General features: G+C 46.3%; 2 protein-coding genes across 2 annotated transcripts; one reads left to right on the forward strand and one right to left on the reverse strand.

Annotated features, from left to right (window-relative positions):
* The first annotated feature begins 9,786 nt into the window (after window positions 1-9,786).
* Window positions 9,787-22,124, forward strand: LOC121579160 (cyclin-J). Its single transcript, XM_041893500.2, has 6 exons — window positions 9,787-10,607; window positions 11,229-11,330; window positions 17,057-17,267; window positions 18,147-18,446; window positions 18,623-18,782; window positions 19,085-22,124. Exons 2-6 carry the CDS (start codon window positions 11,262-11,264, stop codon window positions 19,569-19,571), a joined length of 1,227 nt encoding a protein of 408 aa, XP_041749434.1. The 5' UTR covers window positions 9,787-10,607; window positions 11,229-11,261; the 3' UTR covers window positions 19,572-22,124.
* Window positions 22,125-24,259: 2,135 nt separating this feature from the next.
* On the reverse strand, window positions 24,260-25,722 carry LOC121580146 (gastrotropin). The gene is made up of 4 exons (XM_041895203.2): window positions 25,573-25,722; window positions 25,157-25,332; window positions 24,494-24,583; window positions 24,260-24,392 (listed from the first exon to the last, which is right to left on the reverse strand). The coding sequence occupies exons 1-4, from the start codon at window positions 25,637-25,639 to the stop codon at window positions 24,342-24,344; spliced, it is 384 nt and encodes a 127-aa protein (XP_041751137.1). The 5' UTR covers window positions 25,640-25,722; the 3' UTR covers window positions 24,260-24,341.
* Between the last annotated feature and the right edge of the window lie 731 nt (window positions 25,723-26,453).

The raw sequence follows: 26,453 nt of genomic DNA on the forward strand, positions 1-26,453 counted from the left end.
GGTGTTAGCGGGCTGGGACCAGAGGTTGGGGGTTAGGAGACCCGGTGTTAACAGGGCTGGGACTAGAGGTTGGGGGTTAGGACACGGTGTTAACAGGGCTGGGACTAGAGGTTGGGGGTTAGGAGACGGTGTTAACAGGGCTGGGACTAGAGGTTGGGGTTAGGAGACACGGTGTTAACAGGGCTGGGACTAGAGGTTGGGGGTTAGAGACGGTGTTAACAGGGCTGGGACTAGAGGTTGGGGGGTTAGGACACGGTGTTAACAGGGCTGGGACTAGAGGTTGGGGGTTAGGAGACGGTGTTAGCGGGCTGGGACTAGAGGTTGGGGGTTAGGAGACGGTGTTAACAGGGCTGGGACTAGAGGTTGGGGGTTAGGAGACGGTGTTAGCAGGGCTGGGACTAGAGGTTGGGGGTTAGGAGACGGTGTTAACAGGGCTGGGACTAGAGGTTGGGGGTTAGGGACACAGTGTTAACAGGGCTGGGACTAGAGGTTGGGGGTTAGGAGACGGTGTTAGCAGGGCTGGGACTAGAGGTTGGGGGTTAGGAGACGGTGTTAACAGGGCTGGGACTAGAGGTTGGGGTTAGGAGACGGTGTTAACAGGGTTGGGACTAGAGGTTGGGGGTTAGGAGACGGTGTTAACAGGGCTGGGACTAGAGGTTGGGGGTTAGGACACGGTGTTAACAGGGCTGGGACTAGAGGTTGGGGGTTAGGAGACGGTGTTAACAGGGCTGGGACTAGAGGTTGGGGGTTAGGAGACGGTGTTAACAGGGCTGGGACTAGAGGTTGGGGGTTAGGACACGGTGTTAGCAGGGCTGGGACTAGAGGTTGGGGGTTAGGAGACGGTGTTAACAGGGCTGGGACTAGAGGTTGGGGGTTAGGAGACGGTGTTAACAGGGCTGGGACTAGAGGTTGGGGGTTAGGAGACGGTGTTAACAGGGCTGGGACTAGAGGTTGGGGGTTAGGAGACGGTGTTAACAGGGCTGGGACTAGAGGTTGGGGGTTAGGACACGGTGTTAACAGGGCTGGGACTAGAGGTTGGGGGTTAGGAGACGGTGTTAACAGGGCTGGGACTAGAGGTTGGGGGGTTAGGAGACGGTGTTAACGGGGCTGGGACTAGAGGTTGGGGGTTAGGAGACGGTGTTAACAGGGCTGGGACTAGAGGTTGGGGGTTAGGAGACGGTGTTAGCGGGGCTGGGACTAGAGGTTGGGGGTTAGGACACGGTGTTAACAGGGCTGGGACTAGAGGTTGGGGGTTAGGAGACGGTGTTAGCAGGGCTGGGACTAGAGGTTGGGGGGTTAGGAGACGGTGTTAACAGGGTTGGGACTAGAGGTTGGGGGTTAGGACACGGTGTTAACAGGGCTGGGACTAGAGGTTGGGGGTTAGGACACGGTGTTAACAGGGCTGGGACTAGAGGTTGGGGGTTAGGAGACGGTGTTAACAGGGTTGGGACTAGAGGTTGGGGGTTAGGAGACGGTGTTAACAGGGTTGGGACTAGAGGTTGGGGGTTAGGACACGGTGTTAACAGGGCTGGGACTAGAGGTTGGGGGTTAGGAGACGGTGTTAGCGGGCTGGGACTAGAGGTTGGGGGTTAGGAGACGGTGTTAACAGGGTTGGGACTAGAGGTTGGGGGTTAGGAGACCAGTGTTAACAGGGGCTGGGACTAGAGGTTGGGGGTTAGGAGACGGAGAACAGGGCTGGGACTAGAGGTTGGGGGTTAGGAGACGGTGTTAGCAGGGCTGGGACTAGAGGTTGGGGGTTAGGAGACACGGTGTTAACAGGGCTGGGACTAGAGGTTGGGGGTTAGGAGACCGTGTTAACGAGGGCTGGGACTAGAGGTTGGGGGTTAGGAGACGGTGTTAACAGGGCTGGGACTAGAGGTTGGGGGTTAGGAGACGGTGTTAACAGGGCTGGGACTAGAGGTTGGGGGTTAGGAGACGGTGTTAGCAGGGCTGGGACTAGAGGTTGGGGGGTTAGGACACGGTGTTAACAGGGCTGGGACTAGAGGTTGGGGGTTAGGAGACGGTGTTAACAGGGCTGGGACTAGAGGTTGGGGGGTTAGGAGACGGTGTTAACAGGGCTGGGACTAGAGGTTGGGGGTTAGAGACGGTGTTAACAGGGCTGGGACTAGAGGTTGGGGGTTAGGAGACGGTGTTAACAGGGCTGGGACTAGAGGTTGGGGGTTAGGAGACGGTGTTAACAGGGGCTGGGACTAGAGGTTGGGGGTTAGGAGACAGTGTTAGCAGGGCTGGGACTAGAGGTTGGGGGGTTAGGAGACGGTGTTAACAGGGCTGGGACTAGAGGTTGGGGGGTTAGGAGACGTGTGTTAACAGGGCTGGGACTAGAGGTTGGGGGTTAGGAGACGGTGTTAGCAGGGCTGGGACTAGAGGTTGGGGGTTAGGACACGGTGTTAACAGGGCTGGGACTAGAGGTTGGGGGTTAGGAGACGGTGTTAGCAGGGCTGGGACTAGAGGTTGGGGGGTTAGGAGACGGTGTTAACGGGCTGGGACTAGAGGTTGGGGGTTAGGAGACGGTGTTAACAGGGCTGGGACTAGAGGTTGGGGGTTAGGAGACGGTGTTAGCAGGGCTGGGACTAGAGGTTGGGGGTTAGGAGCACGGTGTTAGCGGGCTGGGACTAGAGGTTGGGGGTTAGGAGACGGTGTTAGCAGGGCTGGGACTAGAGGTTGGGGGTTAGGAGACGGTGTTAGCAGGGCTGGGACTAGAGGTTGGGGGTTAGGAGCGGTGTAGCGGGCTGGGACTAGAGGTTGGGGGTTAGGACACGGTGTTAACAGGGCTGGGACTAGAGGTTGGGGGTTAGGAGACGGTGTTAGCGGGCTGGGACTAGAGGTTGGGGGTTAGGAGACGGTGTTAGCGGGCTGGGACTAGAGGTTGGGGGTTAGGAGACGGTGTTAGCGGGCTGGGACTAGAGGTTGGGGGTTAGGACACGTTGTTAGCGGGCTGGGACTAGAGGTTGGGGGTTAGGAGACGGTGTTAGCGGGCTGGGACTAGAGGTTGGGGGTTAGGACACGGTGTTAACAGGGTTGGGACTAGAGGTTGGGGGTTAGGACACGGTGTTAGCAGGGCTGGGACTAGAGGTTGGGGGTTAGGAGACGTGTAAGCACAGGGCTGGGACTAGAGGTTGGGGGTTAGGGACACGGTGTTAGCGGGCTGGGACTAGAGGTTGGGGGTTAGGAGACGGTGTTAACAGGGCTGGGACTAGAGGTTGGGGGTTAGGAGACGGTGTTAGCGGGGGTTGGGACTAGAGGTTGGGGGTTAGGAGACGGTGTTAACAGGGTTGGGACTAGAGGTTGGGGGTTAGGAGACGGTGTTAACAGGGTTGGGACTAGAGGTTGGGGGTTAGGAGACGGTGTTAGCGGGCTGGGACTAGAGGTTGGGGGTTAGGAGACGGTGTTAGCGGGCTGGGACTAGAGGTTGGGGGTTAGGAGACGGTGTTAGCGGGCTGGGACTAGAGGTTGGGGTTAGGACACGGTGTTAGCGGGCTGGGACTAGAGGTTGGGGGTTAGGAGACCAGTGTTAGCGGGCTGGGACTAGAGGTTGGGGGTTAGGACACGGTGTTAGCGGGCTGGGACTAGAGGTTGGGGTTAGGAGACGGTGTTAGCGGGCTGGGACTAGAGGTTGGGGGTTAGGAGACGGTGTTAGCGGGCTGGGACTAGAGGTTGGGGGTTAGGAGACAGGTGTTAGCGGGCTGGGACTAGAGGTTGGGGGTTAGGAGACGGTGTTAGCGGGCTGGGACTAGAGGTTGGGGGTTAGGAGACGGTGTTAGCGGGCTGGGACTAGAGGTTGGGGGTTAGGAGACGGTGTTAGCGGGCTGGGACTAGAGGTTGGGGGTTAGGAGACGGTGTTAGCGGGCTGGGACTAGAGGTTGGGGGTTAGGAGACGGTGTAGCAGGGCTGGGACTAGAGGTTGGGGGTTAGGAGACGGTGTTAACAGGGTTGGGACTAGAGGTTGGGTTAGGGACACGTGTTACGGGGTTGGGACTAGAGGTTGGGGGGTTAGAGAGACGGTGTTAACAGGGCTGGGACTAGAGGTTGGGGGTTAGGACGACAGGTGTTAGCGGGCTGGGACTAGAGGTTGGGGGTTAGGAGACGGTGTTAGCGGGCTGGGACTAGAGGTTGGGGGTTAGGAGACGGTGTTAGCGGGCTGGGACTAGAGGTTGGGGGTTAGGAGACGGTGTTGCGGGCTGGGACTAGAGGTTGGGGGTTAGGACACGGTGTTAGCGGGGCTGGGACTAGAGGTTGGGGGTTAGGAGACACGGTGTTAGCGGGCTGGGACTAGAGGTTGGGGGTTAGGAGACGGTGTTAGCGGGCTGGGACTAGAGGTTGGGGGTTAGGAGACGGTGTTAGCGGGCTGGGACTAGAGGTTGGGGGTTAGGAGACGGTGTTAGCGGGCTGGGACTAGAGGTTGGGGGTTAGGAGACGGTGTTAGCGGGCTGGGACTAGAGGTTGGGGGTTAGGAGACGTGTTAGGCGCTAGAGTGGGTTGAGCAGGGCTGGGACTAGAGGTTGGGGGTTAGGAGACGGTGTTAGCGGGCTGAGACTAGAGGTTGGGGGTTAGGAGACGGTGTTAGCGGGCTGGGACTAGAGGTTGGGGGTTAGGAGACGGTGTTAACAGGGTTGGGACTAGAGGTTGGGGGTTAGGAGACGGTGTTAACAGGGTTGGGACTAGAGGTTGGGGGTTAGGAGACGGTGTTAACAGGGTTGGGACTAGAGGTTGGGGGTTAGGAGACGGTGTTAACAGGGCTGGGACTAGAGGTTGGGGGTTAGGACACGGTGTTAGCGGGCTGAGACTAGAGGTTGGGGGTTAGGAGACGGTGTTAGCGGGCTGAGACTAGAGGTTGGGGGTTAGGAGACGGTGTTAGCGGGCTGGGACTAGAGGTTGGGGGTTAGGAGACGGTGTTAACAGGGTTGGGACTAGAGGTTGGGGGTTAGGACACGGTGTTAGCGGGCTGGGACTAGAGGTTGGGGGTTAGGAGACGGTGTTAGCGGGCTGGGACTAGAGGTTGGGGGTTAGGAGACGGTGTTAGCGGGCTGAGACTAGAGGTTGGGGGTTAGGAGACGGTGTTAGCGGGCTGAGACTAGAGGTTGGGGGTTAGGAGACGGTGTTAGCGGGCTGAGACTAGAGGTTGGGGGTTAGGAGACGGTGTTAGCGGGCTGGGACTAGAGGTTGGGGGTTAGGAGACGGTGTTAGCGGGCTGAGACTAGAGGTTGGGGCTCAGGACACGGTGTTAACAGGGTTGGGACTAGAGGTTGGGGCACAGGAGACGGTGTTAACGGAGCTGGGACTAGAGGTTGGGGCTAAGCAGATGGTGTTAACGGAGCTGGGACTAGAGGTTGGGGCTAAGCAGATGGTGTTAACGGAGCTGGGACTAGAGGTTGGGGCTAAGCAGATGGTGTTAACGGAGCTGGGACTAGAGGTTGGGGCTAAGCAGATGGTGTTAGCGGAGCTCAGACTAGAGGCTGGGGCTTAGGAGATGGTGTTAGCGGGGCTGAGGCTAGAGTTTGGGGCTCAGGATACGGTGTTAACGGGGTTGGGACTAGAGGTTGGGGCTCAGCAGACGGTGTTAGCGGGCTGAGTCTAGAGGTTGGGGCTCAGGAGATGGTGTTAGCGGGCTGAGTCTAGAGGTTGGGGCTCAGGAGATGGTATGTCTTTTGGTTCTTCTACCTCACCAAAATCACTTAGTGAACATAGTGCAGTAGGAACTAGTCGAATCACTGACGTCATCAGTTGGCGTCAAAGTCCCATCATCCTCCTCCTCCCCCTCGATAATATCCCATGGAAAGGTCCTTTCCAACATAGCCCTACTGTCACAATGCTCTCTCTTTTAAATGCAGTGTAGGATGCCGTCCAAGTCACAGCCTTAATAGTTATTCAGTGTTCAAAGCTTGATTCAGTAGACACCTAAATCAGAACTACAGAAAGAAAGAAAAAGAAAACTTTGGGTTTTACACAATGATGCCTTTAAATTAAATGTAGCCTAAATACATCCTAACATGTAATTACACCGTTTTGAATCTGGTTTTGTTTATCTAACTTTTGTATTCTATTTTTATGTAACAAATCTGTGCTGCATAGTATAAAATAAAATGTATCAAGGTATTTAACAATAAATGTATAACATCTACATTATCTATGAAACCTCTTGTGAAAATCCTCGTAGTTATTAGGTAAGTGAGATTCTGAAGGCCTGCACATGCATCTGATCTGACTTGAAGGTATTCTCCACTGACCGTGTGTTTGTAGATGGCAGTGCTTAAGAAAGTGTCTGTGAAAGTGAGACCTGACCTGACACTTCCAGTAAGACATCTACAGTTACCTTGATGTGGGGCAGAAGAAGGCCCCCCCATCATGTCATGTCAGCTGTGAGGAGAACCACAGCCTGAGCCCTATGAACAGATCCTACAGCCCAGCCCAGAGAAAATTCCAGTCAAATCCTCCTCCGACAAAACCTGAAACCAAAGAACCACAGGTCTTTAAATGTCTAGACATCTCAAATGTAACAAAAAATAGAAATCAAAACAAAATTAACTACGCCAACCTTCTCTTCACCATCCAAAATAAATGGATGACTGGATGACCTTCTTTTCTCTTCTTTTTGAGGTTTGGCCTGGCCCAATGTGGTCCTGGCCCAATGTGGTCCTGGCCCAGCGGGAGCTGAGACGACGGCCTGGCAGTAAGCTCTAGCAGCAGGTGCTGGATGGGTTGTGCTGGAGCTGAGCATGCCACTGGAATCCACCTAGCATGGCCAGTTTACTCACAGTCACAGGGCTGGCTAAATATAGCCGCTGCAGCCCCATAACACTATCATCGGGGAGATAGGGCTGTGGCCACTAAATGGCTCCTCTGAATGGAATGGTTGAATGGTCATTTGATGGTGGGGATACTGTATGTAGTGCTAATGGGAGGAACCTAAAATGTTCCATAAAACGTTGATTTTAGTTTCTGTAATAGTTAATTTATACAGAAGAGCACATAGTGGGCACCTAATACATACATTAACTTTGACAGCTAGAGTATAAGTGTTCATTCTTTTAGAATGAAGCTCACACCATTTTTGAAAGTTTTGTCTTATTGACACAGTTGTAACAGCGCTGCTGTGAGATCATGATTCAGCAGTTGAGAAATCCCCCTGTGATAAATGTGTCATGGTGCTGTGCCAAACTTCCCTGCTGGGACACTACCATACCAAGAGGACAGGAAATGGACATTCGGTCAAATTTACCACCCCATGGCAGCTCCAAACAATTTTAGTGGTATGGAATACAGTGCATTTTAACAAGCTATCTGGTATAGCTTTGTGTGCTAAAGGCCCACTCTGCCAGATGTCTGTGGTGTGCATAGCCCCAGTCCCTGCAGATCAACAAGGATCAACTGTAACACTCCGGTGCTAACTTGTGTGTTTGTGTAAGGCTCAGTGGAGGCTGCTGAGGGGAGGACGGCTCATAATAATGGCTGGAACGGAGCAAATGGAATGGCATCAAACACATTGAAACCATGTGTTTGACGTATTCGATACCATTCCACTGATTCCGCTCCAGCCATTACCACGAGTCCGTTCTCCCCAATTAAGATGCCACCAACCTCCTGTAGTAAGGCTCTACCCTGTCTGGGGGTGACTGTAGGGGACTGGCCCTGTAGTAAGGCTCTACCCTGTCTGGGGTGACTGTAGGAGTCTGGCCCTGTAGTGAGGCTCTACCCTGTCTGGGGGTGACTGTAGGGGACTGGCCCTGTAGTAAGGCTCTACCCTGTCTGGGGTGACTGTAGGAGTCTGGCCCTGTAGTGAAGCACAGGCTCTTTATTCCATTCTTCACTCCTTTATTAGTTTGCTTTCTTTCTTTTCTTTTCTTTTCGTTCTTTGACTCTTCTAAACAAATAAAACGAGAACAAATTGCATCACATTATGCCAACCTGAGCAAATGGAAAATGCAAGAAACATAACCCTACAGATCATAAATGTTTAGGCTTAAATGGCAGCAGACATAATTCAACTGTGCAATCATAGAAAACAAACACACATACAAACACACATATGACCACTCACTCAGCAATAGCATGAAAGTGTCTCTATGTATGTATAGTGTATAGTATGTCCAGGCCATAGAGATAGACAGAGGACTCATCTTTGTATCTGTGCCATTATAGCGTCTGTGACAGCATGGGCAGCGCCATTCAAATCAAATAAAAAAAATGGAATCAAATGTTATTTGTCACATTCGTAAACAACAGTGAAATGCTTACTTGCGGGCCCTTCCCAACAATGCAGAGAGAAAGAAAATAGAGAAATAATAGAAAAGTAAAACATGTAATAATAAATACACAATGAGTAATGATAACTTAGCTATATACACTGGGTACCAGTACTGAGTCGATGTGCAGGAGTACGAGGTAATTGAGGTAGATATGCACATATAACTAGTCTTATGGCTTGGGTGTAGAAGCTGTTCAGGGTCCTATTGGTTCCAGACTTGGTGCATCGGTACCGCTTGCCATGCGGCAGCAGAGAGAACAGTCTATGACTTGGGTTTTCCTCTGACACCGCCTGGTATAGAGGTCCTGGATGGCAGGGAGCTTATCCCCAATGATGTACTGGGCCTTACGCACTACCCTCTGTAGCGCCTTGCGGTCGGATGCCGAACAGTTGCCATACCAGGCGGTGATGCAGCCAGTCAAGATGCTCTCAGTGGTGCAGCTGTAGAACTTTTAGACGATCTGATGCCAAATCTTTTCAGCCTCCTAAGGGGGAAGAGGCCTTGTCGTACCCTCTTCACGACTGTGTTGGTGTGTGTGGACCATGATAAATCCTTAGTGATGTCCTGCTCCACTACAGCCCTGTTGATGTGAATGGGGGCGGACTCGCTCGGCCATCCGTTTCCTGTAGTCTGCGATCAGCTCCTTTGTCTTGCTGACGTTGAGGGAGAGGTTTTTGTCCTGGCACCACACTGCCAGGTCCCTGACCTCCTCCTAATAGGCTGTCTCATCATCGTCTGTGATCAGGCCTTCCACCGTTGTGTAGTCTGCAAACTTAATGATGGTGTTGGAGACGTGCGCGGCCACACAGTCGTGGGTGAACAGGGAGTACAGGAGGGGACTGAGCACGCACCCCTGAGGGGCCCCAGTGTTGAGGATCAGCGTGGTGGAAGTGTTGTTGCCTACCCTCACCACCTGGGGGCGGCCCGTCAGGAAGTCCAGGATCCAGTTGCAGAGGGAGGTGTTCAGTCCCAGGGTCCTTAGCTTAGTGATGAGCTTGGAGGGAACTATGGTGTCGAACGCTGAGCTGTAGTCGATGAACAGCATGCTCACATTGGTGTTCCTCTTGTCTAAGTGGGAACGGGCAGTGTGGAGTGCAATAGAGATTGCATCATCTGTTGGGGCGGTATGCGAATTGGAGTGGGTCCAGGGTGTCTGGGATGATGGTGTTGATGTGAGCCATGACCAGCCTTTCAAAACATTTCATGGCTACAGATGTGAGAGCTACAGATGTGAGAGCTACAGGGCGATAGTCATTTAAACAGGTTACCTTGGCGTTTTTGGGCACCAGGACTATGGTCGTTTGCTTGAAACGTGTAGGTATTACAGACTGGGTCAGGGAGAGGTTGAAAATATCATTGAGGCTATCTCCATTTTAAAGTACTCAATTTTCTTCTTCACGATTGGCTGATCCCTCCTGATGACCCGGTTGGACATGACTCCAACAGGGTCACCAGGAGGAATCAGCCAATGAAGTTGGACTACATTAAAATGGTGGAAGCCGTCAACGGCGCTGCCCATGCTAATAAGACCTTTTGGCCACTAGAGGCCTCTATCGTTCTCTATGGTCCAGGCTGACGAAAATTGATAAATGGCAAACATCTAGCACTTGAGTTCACTTGCCACCTGTTGGTCAAACAGAGAGATTGCATAAGGATCACACTGTGGTCAATGCCATTGTTCTACATGGTGGATCTGATTGTACTGACACATGGTTTTGGTGTAATTTCTCTAGTTCACAAAATATAGGCTATAGATTATTATTTTAAAGTATTATTATTATGAGTTTGTCCAGAAGGACTATAGGACCTGCACCACCATCATGCATCATTCAAAAACAATAGCCTTAATGCTGTAATTTCAAACAGGCCTGCCCTGATCTTCCCGGAATATTAAACACGAAGTTCAAATCCTGTAATAATGTACAAGTATAATATAGATGTTACATAGAATATCCACCAGAAGTTGATTTTAGTTGAATGCTGTCTGGGGGCGCTGTCTTTACATGCAAAACCCTCCCCATTCAAGTTTTCCTCCACGGTACCAACAGGGGGAACAGCGTGTGGTTTTCTGACCAGGTTCCATTGAGGTGACGGGAACCGGGGTGAAAGAGGGGCGTCGAGAGAAGAAAAAACTAACTCAACATACCAGTCTTTGGCTTTGAGTTCATGGATCTGTGACGATTAGACTTGGAGTTGATTATTTTTCTGTTATTTTTCTGTTGTTGGAGGTGTTTAAAGGTGTAGGGAAACTGTCGGCGAAGATTTTAATCTCAGAATGCTGCTGGTCTGAAACAAAGGGGTCGGGACTTCGGGAGTGTTGCAGTGGTAAAAGCAGGTTGAAAGGTAACGTTTTAGTGGATACTAGCCTACAAGTCCAGCATGTGAATAGCTTTGCACGTTGTCACCCATTCCAACCTCTTTCCAGTATATACTGTTGTACATTCATGTGTAGAATAATTCTCAGAAATATCCGATTGGTCACCATAACTTTCTAGTGCGGCGAGGTGAATTGCCACGCGTGGTAGATTAGTAGCAATTTATGTGCACGAATATAAACAATCTATCCGAACATGAGCATGCCTTGTGCAATACAGATGGCGAATGTGAGGTGCTCGCTTTTTAAATTACATTTCTGGGTTGTAGGCTAGCCTACATATTTATTGAATGACCAAAGTGTAATGAAAACTGTTGTACAATAAGCAATACGCTATAGCATCTGGTATCTGAACTCAATGAGTGCTCACATACTAGGGCACACTAGGCTGGCGACCCTACTTAAACTGAACAAAATCTGAGAAGTCAGTTTAAGTGCATTATTTTGCTGCAACACGTTAAATCATACAGCAGTTCAAGTTAAACCTGTCAGTTTCCCAAAGTTTGCCTTGATGAATGAGATGATATCATTGATGTAGATCAGACGGGGATCTAATGTGTTTCTTGGCACTGTTTTGATGTTTTACTCAGGGTGGACAGTGGGCACAACTCACCACTGGCAAGATGGAGCAGGAGAGGCAGTGGTGGACGAGCCAGCTCGCTGCAGACATCCACCAGTCTCTACGAATAAAGGTGAACGTCTCATTCTGATTCTCTGATGTCTCTTGCAGCCTAATCGTTTTTATCCACAACAAACAAGGTGCTTAGTTGAATTACACAAATACCATCAGTAAATGACGTGTGTGTATTTTATTTGACAGTAGTGAGTTCATCTATTCCTGTTCTACTTACTGTCTTTGATGCTGAGGTGTGAAATGTCCCCCCTGAGGCTTGGGCTTAAACAATAACGCTTGAGGTGGTTTCCCTGTCTGGTTAGCAGAACCTCTGCCACAGCCAGGGTAACAATTGGCTGCATTTAGACAGGCAGCCCAGATCTTTTCACATCAGATATTTTTCAGATCTGAAAAAAATATCAGATTTGTGGTGGCTGTCTAAACGCAGCCATCTTATGTATTTCAATAAGACATATAGATGCACTTATCTGACCCATTATATTTTGTAGTTCAGGATTTCCACCATCCATCAGGGATTGACAATTAATGTTTGCGAACAATAATAAACCCAAAGAAGGCTTCAAATAGAGACGTATTGATCGGTCATCTTAAATTGTAATTAGTCAAATTGGCCGCGCTATTGTGTGCAAATGCTGGGCAAATGAGCTGATGCAGCCAGCTGAGCCGAGAGAAGATCTGTGAAGTGGGTTAATGGGTGGAGGAGGTTCGTTCAGGGCAGACTGTAATGGTCTGTGTTGACTGGATTAGAGAGCACGGAGGACCTGACGACTCTACTCAGCCTGTTGGCTCTGTCTGGCTGTATATGTTTGTCTCCTGTTTATGGCCCGGCTGTATATCATGCCCACTTCCTGTAGGAGCTGCTAAGTGGAAGCTTTTTGGCTGTATGTGGAGCGTTTGATTTTAGGATATTGCGCTCTTGCCAAAGACTCAGTTGTTAGATCCAGGGGTGCAACTTTCACTGGGGACGGGGGCATATTTGCCTCCCCCACACCCAGTTTTATCATTGGAATGTGATACAAAATGAGGCAACGGTGTGCTTTAGGACCATGCTTACTCCTCCGAGCATCAGGTAGGCTGTTTGGAGTGTTTATCCGTCTGGATTAAAAAATAATAATGTCCCCCCCACTTCTAAAACCAAAGTTGCGCCCCTGGTTAGATCTGAAGTCCCTCTTGTCCTGCCTGTTACCCAGTAGCTAGATAATGGGGCTGAAGTGCAACGAAAGATAATGGGGCTGAAGTGATGCGCGACTTTATGCTGACATTACTTGGTCATCGTGAAGGAATGCAATCTCCAGAACTTTGAAGTTTACACTTGCACCACCCTTGTCCTAGTTTGAAACCATTTACAAGCTGGCAACTACTGGAGAGATCTGATTTCATCAGCAGCTATTCAGATATAGAATTTGACAGGCAAAACCTATTTGCTTCATGGAATAAATATTTCAGCAAATGGATACATTAGAGCTAAACCAGGTACTTTTCACAAGGATGGTTTTTGACGAGGGCTTTGATGCATCTCCAGGGTGACTATGATAAAGGGCTCAAACCATTATTTCCCACAGACCGTTGCTATGGAGGCCTCTCTGCTCACCAAAGGCTGTTGAATGTATTAATAGCGCTTCTCTGTATAAAGACAGACTAACAGTTTTCTTCTGCCAGGTTGTATGCTTAGTTTATTGCCACTCTGCTTATTGCATTTTCACAATAATGCAGTTCACAAGGTTGAAGTAAAACAATTGAAAGTGGAACAATAATATTAGCGATTTTGAATTACCAATTCATTAATATATTCCATTTCACAATTTGACAAGAATTTCCTGTAAGTGTGATGTTATCAAACCCTTCAGAATCTTTCAGACATGTCACCCACTGCCCTAGAGAAATTCCTCCCGGAGAAAATTAAATACTGAGAATCCTGCACAGGAGAATGTTGACCGAATTTGAACTGCGTGTTGCGGAATAGGATTGTGCCGATATATTATCCAATATCGTAATATTTGACATTGACGATATATATTGTGAAGTGCAAGACTATATATGAGGCAGCCCCCCGCACCTCTCTGATTCAGAGGGGTTGGTTTAAATAAATAAAAACGGTGCAGTTTTATCAGTTAGGATATGTTGAAAAAGAAGTCTAAATGTATTAACTAAGCCTTATTTCTTCGGCATACAAATCAAATTTTATTTGCCACATGAGCCGAATACAACAGGTGTAGACCTTAGAGTGAAATGCTTACTTACAAGCCCTTAACCAACAATGCAGTTTTAAGAAAAAAATAGATAAGTTAAAAATAGCAAATAATTAAAGAGCAGTAGTAAAATAACATTAGCGAGGCTATATACAGGGGGTACCGGTACAGAGTCAATGTCCGGGTGCACCGGTTAATCGAGGTAATTTAGGTAATATGTACATGTGGGTAGAGTTAAAGTGACTATGCATAGATAATAAACAGAGTAGCAGGAGCGTAACAGAGGGGGTGGGGTGGGGCGAACAATGCAAATAGTCTGGGTAGCCATGATTAGCTGTTCAGGAGTCTTATGGCTTGGGGGTAGAAGCTGTTAAGAAGCCTTTTGGACCATTGTATTGGTCGCGTAAACATATATTATCGAAGGTGCAGCGAAATGCTTATGTTTCTAGCTCCAACAGTGCAGTAATACCTAACAATTCAAAACAGTATGCACAAATCCCAAAAAATCGAAATTAAGAAATATCAGAACTAATATTACATACTAAGATTATTTAATGAGAATGTGACTATAATATTGTAAATAAGATGACAAAAATTGCCCAGTCTAGAATTATCTAGTCATTAATGGTGCAAAACGATTATATTGGATATCTCGATATTTGGAGTAGTATATCATAGAAGAGGTCTCCGCAAATATCGCCCAACCCTAGAAGACAGGAGAATGTTGACCCAATTGGAACGGCGTGTTGCAGAATACCAAGACCATGCCTTCAGCTGATCAAGAAGCAGCTGTAGAGTTCCCTAAATTAAAGCCGTGCTCCACAAAAGGCTGTGTTCAGAGGGTCAGGCCCAAGCCCCTCACCCACAGGGAGCCAGATGGCCTGGCTGGCTGGGCTTGCACAACCATGGGAGACTCACAGTAGACTCCTTGAATATGAGCTATGTATACAGTACCAGTCAAAAGTTTGGACACACCTACTCATTCAAGGGTTATTCTTTATTTGTACTATTTTCTACATTGTAGAATAATAGTGAAGACATCAAAACTATGAAATAAGACATATGGAATCATGTAGTAACCAAAAAAGTGTTAAACAAGTCAAAATATATTTTATATTTGAGATTCTTCAAAACTATGAAATAACACATATGTCTAATGTCCATTGCATTCTCTCAACCAGCTTCACCTGGAATGTTTTTTCCAACAGTCTTGAAGGAGTTCCCACATATGCTGAGCACTTGTTGGCTGCTTTTCTTTCACTCTGCGGTCCGACTCATCCCAAATCATCTCAATTTGGTTGAGGTCGGGTGATTGTGGAGGCCAGGTCATCTCATGCAGCACTCCATCGCTCTCCTTCTTGGTAAAATAGCCCTTACACAGCCTGGAGGTGTGTTGGGTCATTGTCCTGTTGAAAAACAAATGATAGTCCCACTAAGCCCAAACCAGATGGGATGGCGTATCGCTGCAGAATGCTGTGGTAGCCATGCTGGTTAAGTGTGCCTTGAATTCTAAATAAATCACAGACAGTGTCACCAGCAAAGCACCCCCACACCATAACACCACCTCCTCCACGCTTTACGGTGGGAAATACACATGTGGAGATCATCTGTTCACCCACACCGCGTCTCACAAAGACACGGCGTTGGAACCAAAAATCTCAAATTTGGACTGCAGACCAAAGGACAAATATCCACCGGTCTAATGTCCATTGCTCGTGTTTCTTGGCCCAAGCAGGTCTCTTATAATAATAATAATAATATGCCATTTAGCAGACGCTTTTATCCAAAGCAACTTACAGTCATGCGTGCATAATTCTTTTTGTGTATGGGTGGTCCCGGGGATCGAACCCACTACCTTGGCGTTACAAGCGCCATGCTCTACCAGCTGAGCTACAGAGGACCACTCTTCTTCTTATTGGTGTCCTTTAGTAAGGCCTGAGTCACACAGTCCCCTCTGAACAGGTGATGTTGAGATGTGTCTGTGACTTGAACTCTGTGAAGCATTTATTTGGGCTGCAATTTATGAGGCTGGTAACTCTAATTAATTTATCCTCTGCAGCAGAGGTCACTCTGGGTCTTCCATTCCTGTGGCGGTCCTCATGAGAGCCAGTTTCATCATAGCGCTTGATGGTTTTAGCGACTGCACTTGACGAAACCTTCAAAGTTCTTGACATTTTCCGTATTGACTGACCTTCATGTCTTAAAGTAATGATGGGCTGTCATTTCTCTTTGCTTATTTGAGCTGTTCTTGCCATAATATGGATATGGTATTTTACCAAATAGGGCTATCTTCTGTATACCCCCCCCCCACCTTGTCACAACACAACTGATTGGCTCAAACGCATTAAGAAGGAAAGAAATTGCACAAATTAACTTTTAAGAAGGCACACCTGTTAATTGAAATGCATTCCAGGTGACTACCTCATGAAGCTGGTTGAGAGAATGCCAAGAGTGTGCAAAGCTGTCATCAAGGCAAAGGGTGACTATTTGAATAATCTCAAATACAAAATATATTTTGATTTGTTTAACACTTTTTGGTTACTACATGATTTCATAGTTTTAATGTCTTCACTATTATTCTACAATGTAGAAAATAGTAAAAATAAAGAAAAACCCTTGAATGAGTAGGTGTTCTAAAACCTTTGACTGGTACTGTAGATGGAAGATATATGAAAGAGTTGCATTTGGATCCTCTGTGTCTTCCTTTGCCTAGCAACAGTGACCTTGCCAGACACAGCATTAAATAGAGATATTTATGTCTATGTTTCCAGGTCTGAAATAGGAGCGGTTGTTCACATGGATGTCTGTGGGATGCATATTTATAAATGATCCATAACATATTTAATAAAGGGTAGTGGGTTATTTTAATATTTAATTTCCCTCCAACATTAACGCTAACAATTTAGCGACGGGTCTGGAGGGCATTGGGAAAAAACAAATCTCTTAGTTCCAAAAAAATATCAAACTAACTCATAATATATTTAATAATCTTTTAGGCCCATGGTCCAGAATGGGCTGCAATTTCTTGGCATTTCTTCACATTTTTAAAGTGGAGCCTTGGCACATGCTCTTCCATCAGCCAGGTCACCCGTGATACAAGTCAGTATTCGACGTCCATCCATGTCTGAGGACATCGGGAGATGACGTGGAAACCGGCCACTAGGGGCAACAGTGAGTGCTGTTACCTTCAAGTAGGTTTCAGTTTTGCTAGGGCTTTGTGGAAGGGGATGACGGATGGCGTAAGCATCTTCCTTTGAATCCAGCGATAGAAAGTTGTTTTTTGATATTTTTGTTTTAAGCCTATCCCAAACCTTAACCATTCAGAGTTAATGCCTAACCTTACGAATATGGAGTTGATGCTTAAACATAACCCTAACCTTAACAATTCGGAGTTAATGCCTAAACTTAACCTTAAACACTTAGAAATTTGACGTTTGAGAAACATGGATGAACGTCTAATGCTGATGTGAGACTGTGAGAGCTAGAAGCTTCCAAGCCTCCTGACACAGTGCTGTTTGTTTTCTGTATACTCAATTCAACTGTGCAGTCTGTAATGTTTTTAGTCCCTTTCATTTGTCTTGTTTCCTCTGCTTAGGAGCTGAAGTTGCCCACCTACAAGGCCCACTCCCCTCAGATCGGGATGCGACGGTATTTTTCGGACCTGCTGGCTGTCCTCAGTAACCGCTACCAGCTTTGCCCGGCGGCTCGCCATCTGGCCGTCTACCTCCTGGACCTGTTTATGGACAACTACGATGTGGCAGTCCGCCAGCTCTACGTCATTGCCCTCTCCTGTCTCCTCCTAGCCAGTAAGCAAACAGCAACTAACAGTAGAGCCGGTAAAGATGGAGCAGTAGAAAGACTACCCCTAGAACACGTAGTGACGAGTACTTCAGTTATAATATCCTTCCTTTACAAGGGCAGATTTTGGTTGTTTGCCCCGGCTATTGTACAGAAAGCTGCATTTAAATGTTTTCCACTACACATGCTTTATGTTTTTGAATCATAATTGATGTGAAAAGGAAAGTGGGGATAGTGGAGAAGTCTGTAGCTGTGTGGTTAGTCTGAGGCATTGTGTTTAGTGTGAGCTGTGTGTATGAGGCCCTCCCACTCCGGCCCCCTAGACCTCTGTCAGTCAGCAAGGGAACTTATCACGTGTAAAAACCAGAAGGCCTGCGTTACCCACAACCCTGGCCTGCATAGTAATTAAAGTTGTTCAAGAGAAGAATCACAATGGTGACTTCTAGAGAATAGACTGAGAATCAGGATGTAGGCGTTATGACTAACAGCGAACAGTTGCCTTGGACAGTGTTGCAGGGACAGTGACAACAACATTCGTGTTTTAGATTGAGATGTCTCATTGTTTAGGGCTGTTTCTGATTTCTGTTGTGGAACAATGATTATCCCTGCACCTCCCTGAGAGAGCAAGGGCTGTGGGGATGATGTTGCAAACGGAAAAGCGTTCGAAAGATCCCTCTTGTAAAAATATAAATAAAGAACATAGGTACTGTTTGGCCTTTCGGTGAATGTTGCATATCTTTCAAGGAAATTAGAAATAGTGGATAGAATTGGTTGTATTATGTTAGGAATTGTACATCTATAAGCATTCTCTTGAGCACACTCAGTATTTTCTCACACCACCCACGACATCTGTTCTATCACTTGCCATAACACTGTTTCCCCTCCAGGTAAGTTTGAGGAGAAGGAGGACCGTGTGCCGAAGCTGGAGCAGCTCAACTCTCTGGGCTTCATGTGCAGTCTGAACCTGTCCCTGGGCAAGAAGGACCTGGTCAAGATGGAGCTCCTCCTCTTAGAGACGTTTGGCTGGAACCTGTGCATGCCCACGCCGGCCCACTTCATAGACTACTACCTCCATGCTGCTGTACAGGACGGAGACCTGCACAACGGCTGGCCTCTCTCCTCCCTCAACAAGACCAAAGCCTTCATGGACAAATACACACACTACTTCCTAGAAGTCTCACTGCAAGGTGAGGATGAGATTAGGAGTGGAAGTCTATAGTGAGTGACAGAGTGACAGCAGTGTGTGGTCTTAATGGGGCAAGACAGATTTTCTCTTTAGTGGGGCCATTCGTTGTTGAGTATATGTGACTGATACTGATGGTCTGTGTGTGTCTCTGTCTCTGTCTGTGTCTATGTGTCCCAGACCATGCCTTCCTGGGCTTCCGGCCGTCCCAGGTGGCAGCAGCCTGCATCGCGGCGTCCCGCATCTGTCTCCAGATCACCCCCAGCTGGACCACCGTCCTCCACCTGCTCACCGGATACTCCTGGGACCACCTCACCCAGTGCATGAAGCTGATGCTGCTGTAAGACTGTACTGCTGCTTTACATAACGTGCTGTACACACACATTAATCTGACCACGAACCATGCCGACTGCCATCTGCCTAAACGTCCTTTATCGTCTGCCATTTCTAAAGTGAGCAGTTTTCCTGTTTGTTGTGTTCTTCCCATGTATGCACTTTTCCTTCATTTTTCTCATGTTGTGGTGGGTCAATGTTCTTCAGCTTTTTCATACTGTCAATACCATTGACCCTTAGTATATTGATGTTTATGTCCATCAGCTAAAGGTCGTCAAGTAATGATTTGCACTGTTTTCCTCTCTCTAGTGCCCATGACAACGATGTGAAACAGGCCAACAAATCCAAGTCCAACTCTCCGTCTGGCCAGAGCCCTCTCCAACCCCAGGCCCATCCCTCACCCTCCACAGTCTCCTGCTCCACCCTGATACAACCCTCTTCTGGATCCCAGCAGCTGCTCTTCCAGACAGGCGTCTACCAGCAGCACCTCACCCAGCACTCCACTTCCGTTTCCCATCTGCACATGCTAGGCGAGTCCCAGGCTCTGGGCCCTGTTGGGTCTCGGGACTACCTCCAGTCCCACCACACAGGGCTCCTTTCAGGCTCGGTTTCTCAGGGAGCCTTCCCCTCCTTCCCCAGCCTGACCTCAGGACTGAGCTCCTCCCTGCCCCTCCAGGGACCCATCTCCATGCAAGTGGCCCTTGCTGCAGAGCCCCGTCACTGTCTCGGCCTGTCCTACGGGGGAGGCTACCTGGGCTCCCATCACACCTTCACAGCAGGCTGCTTCGACAGGTGACGCCAGGAGAGGGAGGACAAACTGAACCTGGGCCAGTCAGTGTCCTCCACCTGTCCTGACTCCCTGTCCTTCTCCACCCGTCCTGACCTCATCCACCAAGGTCGAAGGAAACCAAAAGGAAGAAGCAACGTCAACGCAGATATTGCTGAGGTATTGACCTAACAAAGGTCCTAACTATTTGAAATGACACAATATTTGTGATGAGGTGTTTACATACAGTATGTACTGTTCACATGACTGCTTGATCTATGAGGCTGTGAGGCTGGTTTGGCCACTGTGATTCTGCTATCAACGGTGGTTGCTTCCACACCATTTCTCTCAATGTGGGACAGCTGTTTTTTTATACTGGTATCTTTCAATGCTGCTGCCTTAAAACAAAATGATGGCTTTATGATCATGAAAGTGGTCTGTCCTTGGTATTGTTTAGATCAGTGGTTGTCAAACTTCTCATCAGGGACCCCCAGACATTTCACCATTTTGTTGTAACTCTGAACTAACTCACCTGATTCACCTATTCGAGGGCTTGATGATTATCTGGAATAAATCAAATACATGGAACAGCTGGGGGGTTCCTGAGGAGAGGTTTGAGAACCATTGGTTTACATGAACAATACAATATATCAGGGTGTTTGATGGATTACTTGAAAAAAAAAAAGCTTTATTTAACAGCTGTGTCAATTAATTCCTTTTTTTATGTTGTTTTTAACTTCTACTGGTTAAAGACGTGCGTAATGTAAAATGTAATGTAGGAGAGATGTCTCACTGAGATTTCTGATCTATTCTTTGCCCTTGGCTGGTGTAGGGTAGACTCCATCTTGTTTTGCTGTTCTGGTGCCACTGCAGGCATGGAACCATGGTATCCAGGGGAACAGACACATCTGTCCTCTCAGCACATCAAACCACAGGGGAGGAAGTGATACTTTACTAGCTAGTCTCCAGGGGGGGGGCAAAGCCACGCTTTCTCCTCAGTTGTCATGTAAATTCTCCTGACTGGTACCATTTAATATGTGTGTCTTTGATTGAAACCCAATGAAAGTCACACAACCCTCACTGAAACAGCTACTGTTGCTCTCATTGCCACAAAGACCCTGAGCAGTTAATGACGCCATGAGAAGGTTGCTACACGTGATATCTTGTGGTTCAGTACCTCTGACATCCATCTTATTGGTGTGTATTACTGTACTGTTGGAGCTAGAAACACAAGTATTTCGTTACACCTGCGATAACAACTACAAATCTGTGTATGTGACCAATAAACGTTTGATTTGATTTGCACATACAACTACTGATGTCCTACCTCAGTCACTCTCCAGGGGTGTGTCGTTTTACGGCAACAAACCTGCTGTAAAATTGACCTTGCTGGGTCAGATGGATAGAGTGCCACCAAACATGATATATCCTATAAAATTAGCAAAATGATAGTTGACTTTAAGCTGTTTTGTGATTATTGGTTACCTTGGATACAACCCACTAAATGTCAGTAGGAATATCTCATACATTGAAGAACAGAAGTAAAATAACAGAGTTTATGACTCAGGCTTAACAATGGCATCAACTTTTTTCTTTGATGCTTACATGGGATATATTGCCACATTCACATGCTAGTCGGAATTCAGAAATGTCCGACTTGCTAACTTGTTGAATGCGTCACGTGTATAACTACGACCAGTTAGCAAGTGGGACATTTCAGTTTCCTAGTTCCGACTAGAATGTGAACGTGACATATGAGCTTGACGTCTGTGTCGTGAGTCAATGACGCTGTCATATAGTGACATCTAAATCCAGGCAGGCCAGACATGCTGTTACCGTTAGCCAAGTACATGTGGGTCCAGTGTCCATATCTCAGGTTTGATGGGGTGAGTAGTTCTAGAGTTATGAAATAATTTCCACTGATCACATCCTGACCACAATGTCTGTCTGCTTCCACTACTGTTGACAGATGGCATGAAGGGGCCATGGGCCTCTAGTTTACTGGGTCTCAGATAACAAAACCATTATCCTGCATACCTTAACTTTGACCTACCTCAATATATAGTGCAACCTATGTTTGTTATTTGCCACTTGTTTAATTAGACCAAATGTATGTACATTTATACAACTTTATTTTTTATCTTGTGTTTTTTTGTTAACTGTGTGTGTGTTTTTATGTTTGAATAGATGAAGAGTTCAACGCACCATCAAAGACCAATGTACTGTATCTTGTGTGATACGTAGGCTAACGGTTGATTGGTCACTTTAGTTAAGACTACTTTCAATCACACCGCCATCTTATTGTTATGTTATAAAGGTCACTGTCTTTTTTTTTTTGTTGCTCATGTTTTTTAGTACTTGTGTTTTTAACTGCTTAAAGGCAGTGGATCTCTTTACCTAAAATGAAAATGTTGCACATTGCAACCACCTAGTAGCCTCAACTGTTGAAATCCAAGTGGACCAACTACATCCACTCCAACTGAACAATGATTACAGCTATGTGCAGGAGAAGTACATTGGGGAAGGGAATCAAAAACAGTGTTTACTCTGTCAAATAAGGTGCAAATAAAATAAAAAACCCTGTGTTTTTCGTCTTTGTTGAGAATATGCGTAGCTAGTGCGTAGCTAGAGGTATTGCAAGCCTCTGTGAAGTCTATTAGCATACCCCAAGGGGAATAGTTTAATATGAATGTCTCAACTCATTGCACATGAAAAGGTATTCAATGGGGGGGGGGGGAAGGGGCTCTACCAATTAGCTCCACCCTCTAGATCAGTAACCTCACCCCGGTCTCTCCTGATACTCCCTCCCTGCCTCTACAGACCTCAAGACAATGGAGGAGATTCCTATCCCTCACGCTTACCCTTCCTTTGCCACTAAACAAATGAAGTCAAGACACTGGAGACTATCGATGCTGTAGGCCTACTGGAGATTTGTATCTTGCAATGAAAAGGCGAATGTGATGAAGTGTAAAGGAGAAACTGTATGTGAAGAATCATTGCAGATGAAGAATTATGAAAACATGTTAGTCTCTCTTGAGATACAAACCACGACAGAAAGAGGAAGTAGAAGCTATGCATAGGATGTCCTGTGTATAGAGATACTCAGTTCAAGGGTCTTTTAGTGGAGTTTTGGTTAAACTCCAACAGGAATTCAATTCAGGAACAATGCATAGACTTTGTCTGTCAACTGTACGACGAAAGACGGATTTAACATTTAAGTCATTTAGCAGACGCTCTTATCCAGAGCGACTTACAAATTGATCTACTATAAAGGCGGCTTTTTATTTAAGCTGTAGAGGATGCTTTTTTTCCTCATAATTTTCAGAGCCTTTCTGAGAGGTTTTGTAACGTCATCCTTTGTCATCCTGTATTCATTCACCTCACAGTTTCCAGGATTGAAAAGTGTGGGAGAGAAGGAAAAAAAGTATTCCAATTTGAGTTGATCACTAATGATAGGAAAGTGAGAGGGAGGTTAAGGTAACCCTCCTTCTTTGGACGGATCGGTAGGGGGTACTGAAGCCAGTCCCGGGAAGTGGGGATGCTGGGGTGGGCAAGGGGGGTTGGGTAATGGATCATTCTCGCTAGCTTTGTTTACAAAGGGGGGAAGGGTTGGATAGCATAGTCCTCTGCTTACCCAGGGGCACTCACTCACTCAGCCGAGACATCCTCTTCTCAGCCCAGCGTTTTATTGTGTCTATCTAGCTTAATGGCTATCAATTCAGTATGCATGCACACACTAAATAAGACTGAGGCACAAACCTGTTGATTGCTTGTTAATGTTTAATACTAAAACTCAACAATGTACATCTATCATGGTGGAATGAGAATCAAACTCGTTGCACACACTAAATACTGAGGCACAAACCTGTTGATTGCTTGTTAATGTTTAATACTAAAACTCAACAATGTACATCTATCATGGTGGAATGAGAATCAAACTCATTTCCACATACTGTTCTACACACTGCTTAATCTTGATGTTATATGGTTTGAATATTTCTAGCAAATCTTGATGAAGACTATTATTTCCACGTTTCAAACAGTATGAAGTTACTACTACTGTATATTACTACTACTATATTCCTACTACTATTATTTCAACGTTTCAAACAGTATGAAGTTACTACTACTATATTCCTACTACTATTATTTCAACGTTTCAAACAGTATGAAGTTACTACTACTATATTCCTACTACTATTATTTCAACGTTTCAAACAGTATGAAGTTACTACTACTGTATATTACTACTACTATATTCCTACTACTATTATTTCAACGTTTCAAACAGTATGAAGTTACTACTACTGTATATTACTACTACTATATTCCTACTACTATTATTTCAATGTTTCAAACAGTATGAAGTTACTACTACTATATTCCTACTACTATTATTTCCACGTTTCAAACAGTATGAAGTTACTACTACTGTATATTTTGTATTGTTTAAAGATAGATTGAGGGCGGCAGGTAGCTTAGTGGTTAAGAGCGTTGTGCCAGTAACCGAAAAAGTCGCTGGTTCTAATCCCAGAGCCGACTAGGTGAAAAATCTGTCGATGTGCCCTTGAGCAAGGCACTTAACCCTAAGTCGCTCTGGATAAGAGCGTCTGCTAAATGACAAAAAAAAAAAGAAAAAAGATTGGTTGTCCCAGGGTAAATGTTGTGACGTTTTCCTGTCACCCATTATGTGGCATAAGATAGGACAAAGCAGCAGGTTGGCAGTGCAGTCTCATTTTATTGACTCATTATTCAATTAGAGTTGTTGTTGTTGTTGTTAATAACACGGTCACAATGTCTTTAGATCTTCTTGCTGGTTCTTTTCAGCACGACTGAGCCCACGGTTGAGGTCTAAACAAGGAAAAAATACGTAAAACACCACTTGAACTGCCCAAACATATTTTATCCTCTCTCCTAATATACACCATCTTCTGCCAAAGTGCCACTCTTACCTCAATCAGCTTTCCTCCACTGATTTCAGCTATGTGGTGGTATTTGGGGAATTTCGTGCACAGCTTTCCCCCCTCCATTGTAACAGTGGCCTGAAATGGATGGACACAAAAAGGCTTTTTATTCATACTGTAATTTATATCAACCAACAACCTCAGTTTGTTTAATCTAGATGTCGTATAATACATGCATCCAAGTTCCCCTAGACATAGATTTATTTTGACGTTTAGCAGACGCTCTTATCCAGAGCGACTTACAGGAGCAATTAGGGTCAAGTGCCTTTCTCAAGGGCACATCGACGTATTTTTCACCTAGTCGGCTCGGGGAGTCGAACCAGCGACCTTTCGGTTACTGGCCCAACGTGCTTAACCGCTAGGCTACCTGCTGCCCTTATGATCTTCACTTTGCTATTCAAACCCTCCAAAACATTAGACACACTTGCTGCAGATTTCATTATGTGAATTTGAATGTCAATATACACACTGTAACTGTCTCTCTTGTCCGAATGTCATCTTTACGGCTATTGACCCTGACTGATGACTATAGTGACTATATGAGACTTGAGTCTGAAATACTACAGCATCTTACACAACAGACACAGGCACAAAACTCCCTAATTCCTGATCTAGACTGAACGTTGTATAACACATCATAGAGATGTCTACCTTGAACTTCTTCCCACCGATGGTCTCCATGTCACATTCCTGGTCAATTACAAACTTGTTGGTGATGCTCTTGTTGGTGGGATAGAGCTGGGACCATGAGAACTCATTGCCATTCTGCACCACCTCAGTAATGAGCTTGTAGTCGCGACCCTTCTCAATGATGTCATCAGGGATGCCTTGGATTACAAGAAAATATATAGTTAGACTGGGGGTAATGAGGCCATTTTGAATCATATTCTCATATGTGTGAGCACAGTTTGAGCACTGTCATTTTTCCACACTGATACTGCTAATCTCCAATGAATGTGAATACATCCCTTTCAATACATTGCATAATCCAAGTGAATTCAAGATGTCAAGACAAATAGTTAGGTTTTTATAGGTTCTAGGCTATTAAGCTTAAGTAAATGCCTTACCAGCGAGCTTGCAGAATTCATCGTATCCCTCCTGGGTCTCAGTTTCCCACTTTCCAGCGAAGGCCATGGTGTACAGAGAGTTGATGGGTAGAGGAGAGGAGAGCGAAAATCAGTTCCAAGGCAAGCAGGGAAGAGTAAGGTACTGAGTGACAACCTGTCCCTCTTTAAATAAACACGGTCACCATCTCCACCCATCTCTCACGACACTTTGGGTACAGCACTACCATAACTACACCATAAACTTTTATGGTGCTACGGGGTAAAATGGCGAGTCATCAGAGAGCTGGTGACCATGGGGTCACTCACCTTTCCACATAGGCTACTACAGTATGGTGAAATACCCACTGCACCGAATGTTAAGCCCTTAAACAACAGTAAAGTTACAGTAAAAGGCTATGTGACTCCTCTAGTTTTGAGATAGTAGTTCTCTGCAGTGCAGAGGCCCATAGATCACAAGATATCTAGGAGATAGTGTGCAGAAATAGTAATATAAAAAATCTCAATGTGATTTTATTAATTAACCCTCCCGTTGTCCTAGGGTCAAAATGACCCGCCACTGTGTTGAACCAACTTTATTTAATTTTTATATTTTTTGGATCATTTGTGAGAAGGAGGCAGTGATACTTTAAAGTCTCACTGCCTCCTTCTCACAAATGATCCCAAAAATATAAAAATTAAATAAAGTTGGTTCAACACAGTGGCGGGTCATTATGACCCTAGGACAACGGGAGGGTTAACTACGAAATTAATTTCAGGGTAATACATTATACAATACAGTGGTTGACCTACACAGTGCATATGGTATGGGCAGAAAATAACAGAAAATGTTGTTCACGTGCTTGACGAGATGGTGCCACTGTTCTGTAATGAGAACTTCATTT

The sequence above is a fragment of the Coregonus clupeaformis genome, chromosome 13 (genome assembly GCF_020615455.1).
Source record: "Coregonus clupeaformis isolate EN_2021a chromosome 13, ASM2061545v1, whole genome shotgun sequence".
In the NCBI taxonomy this organism is placed as follows: Eukaryota; Metazoa; Chordata; class Actinopteri; order Salmoniformes; family Salmonidae; genus Coregonus; species Coregonus clupeaformis.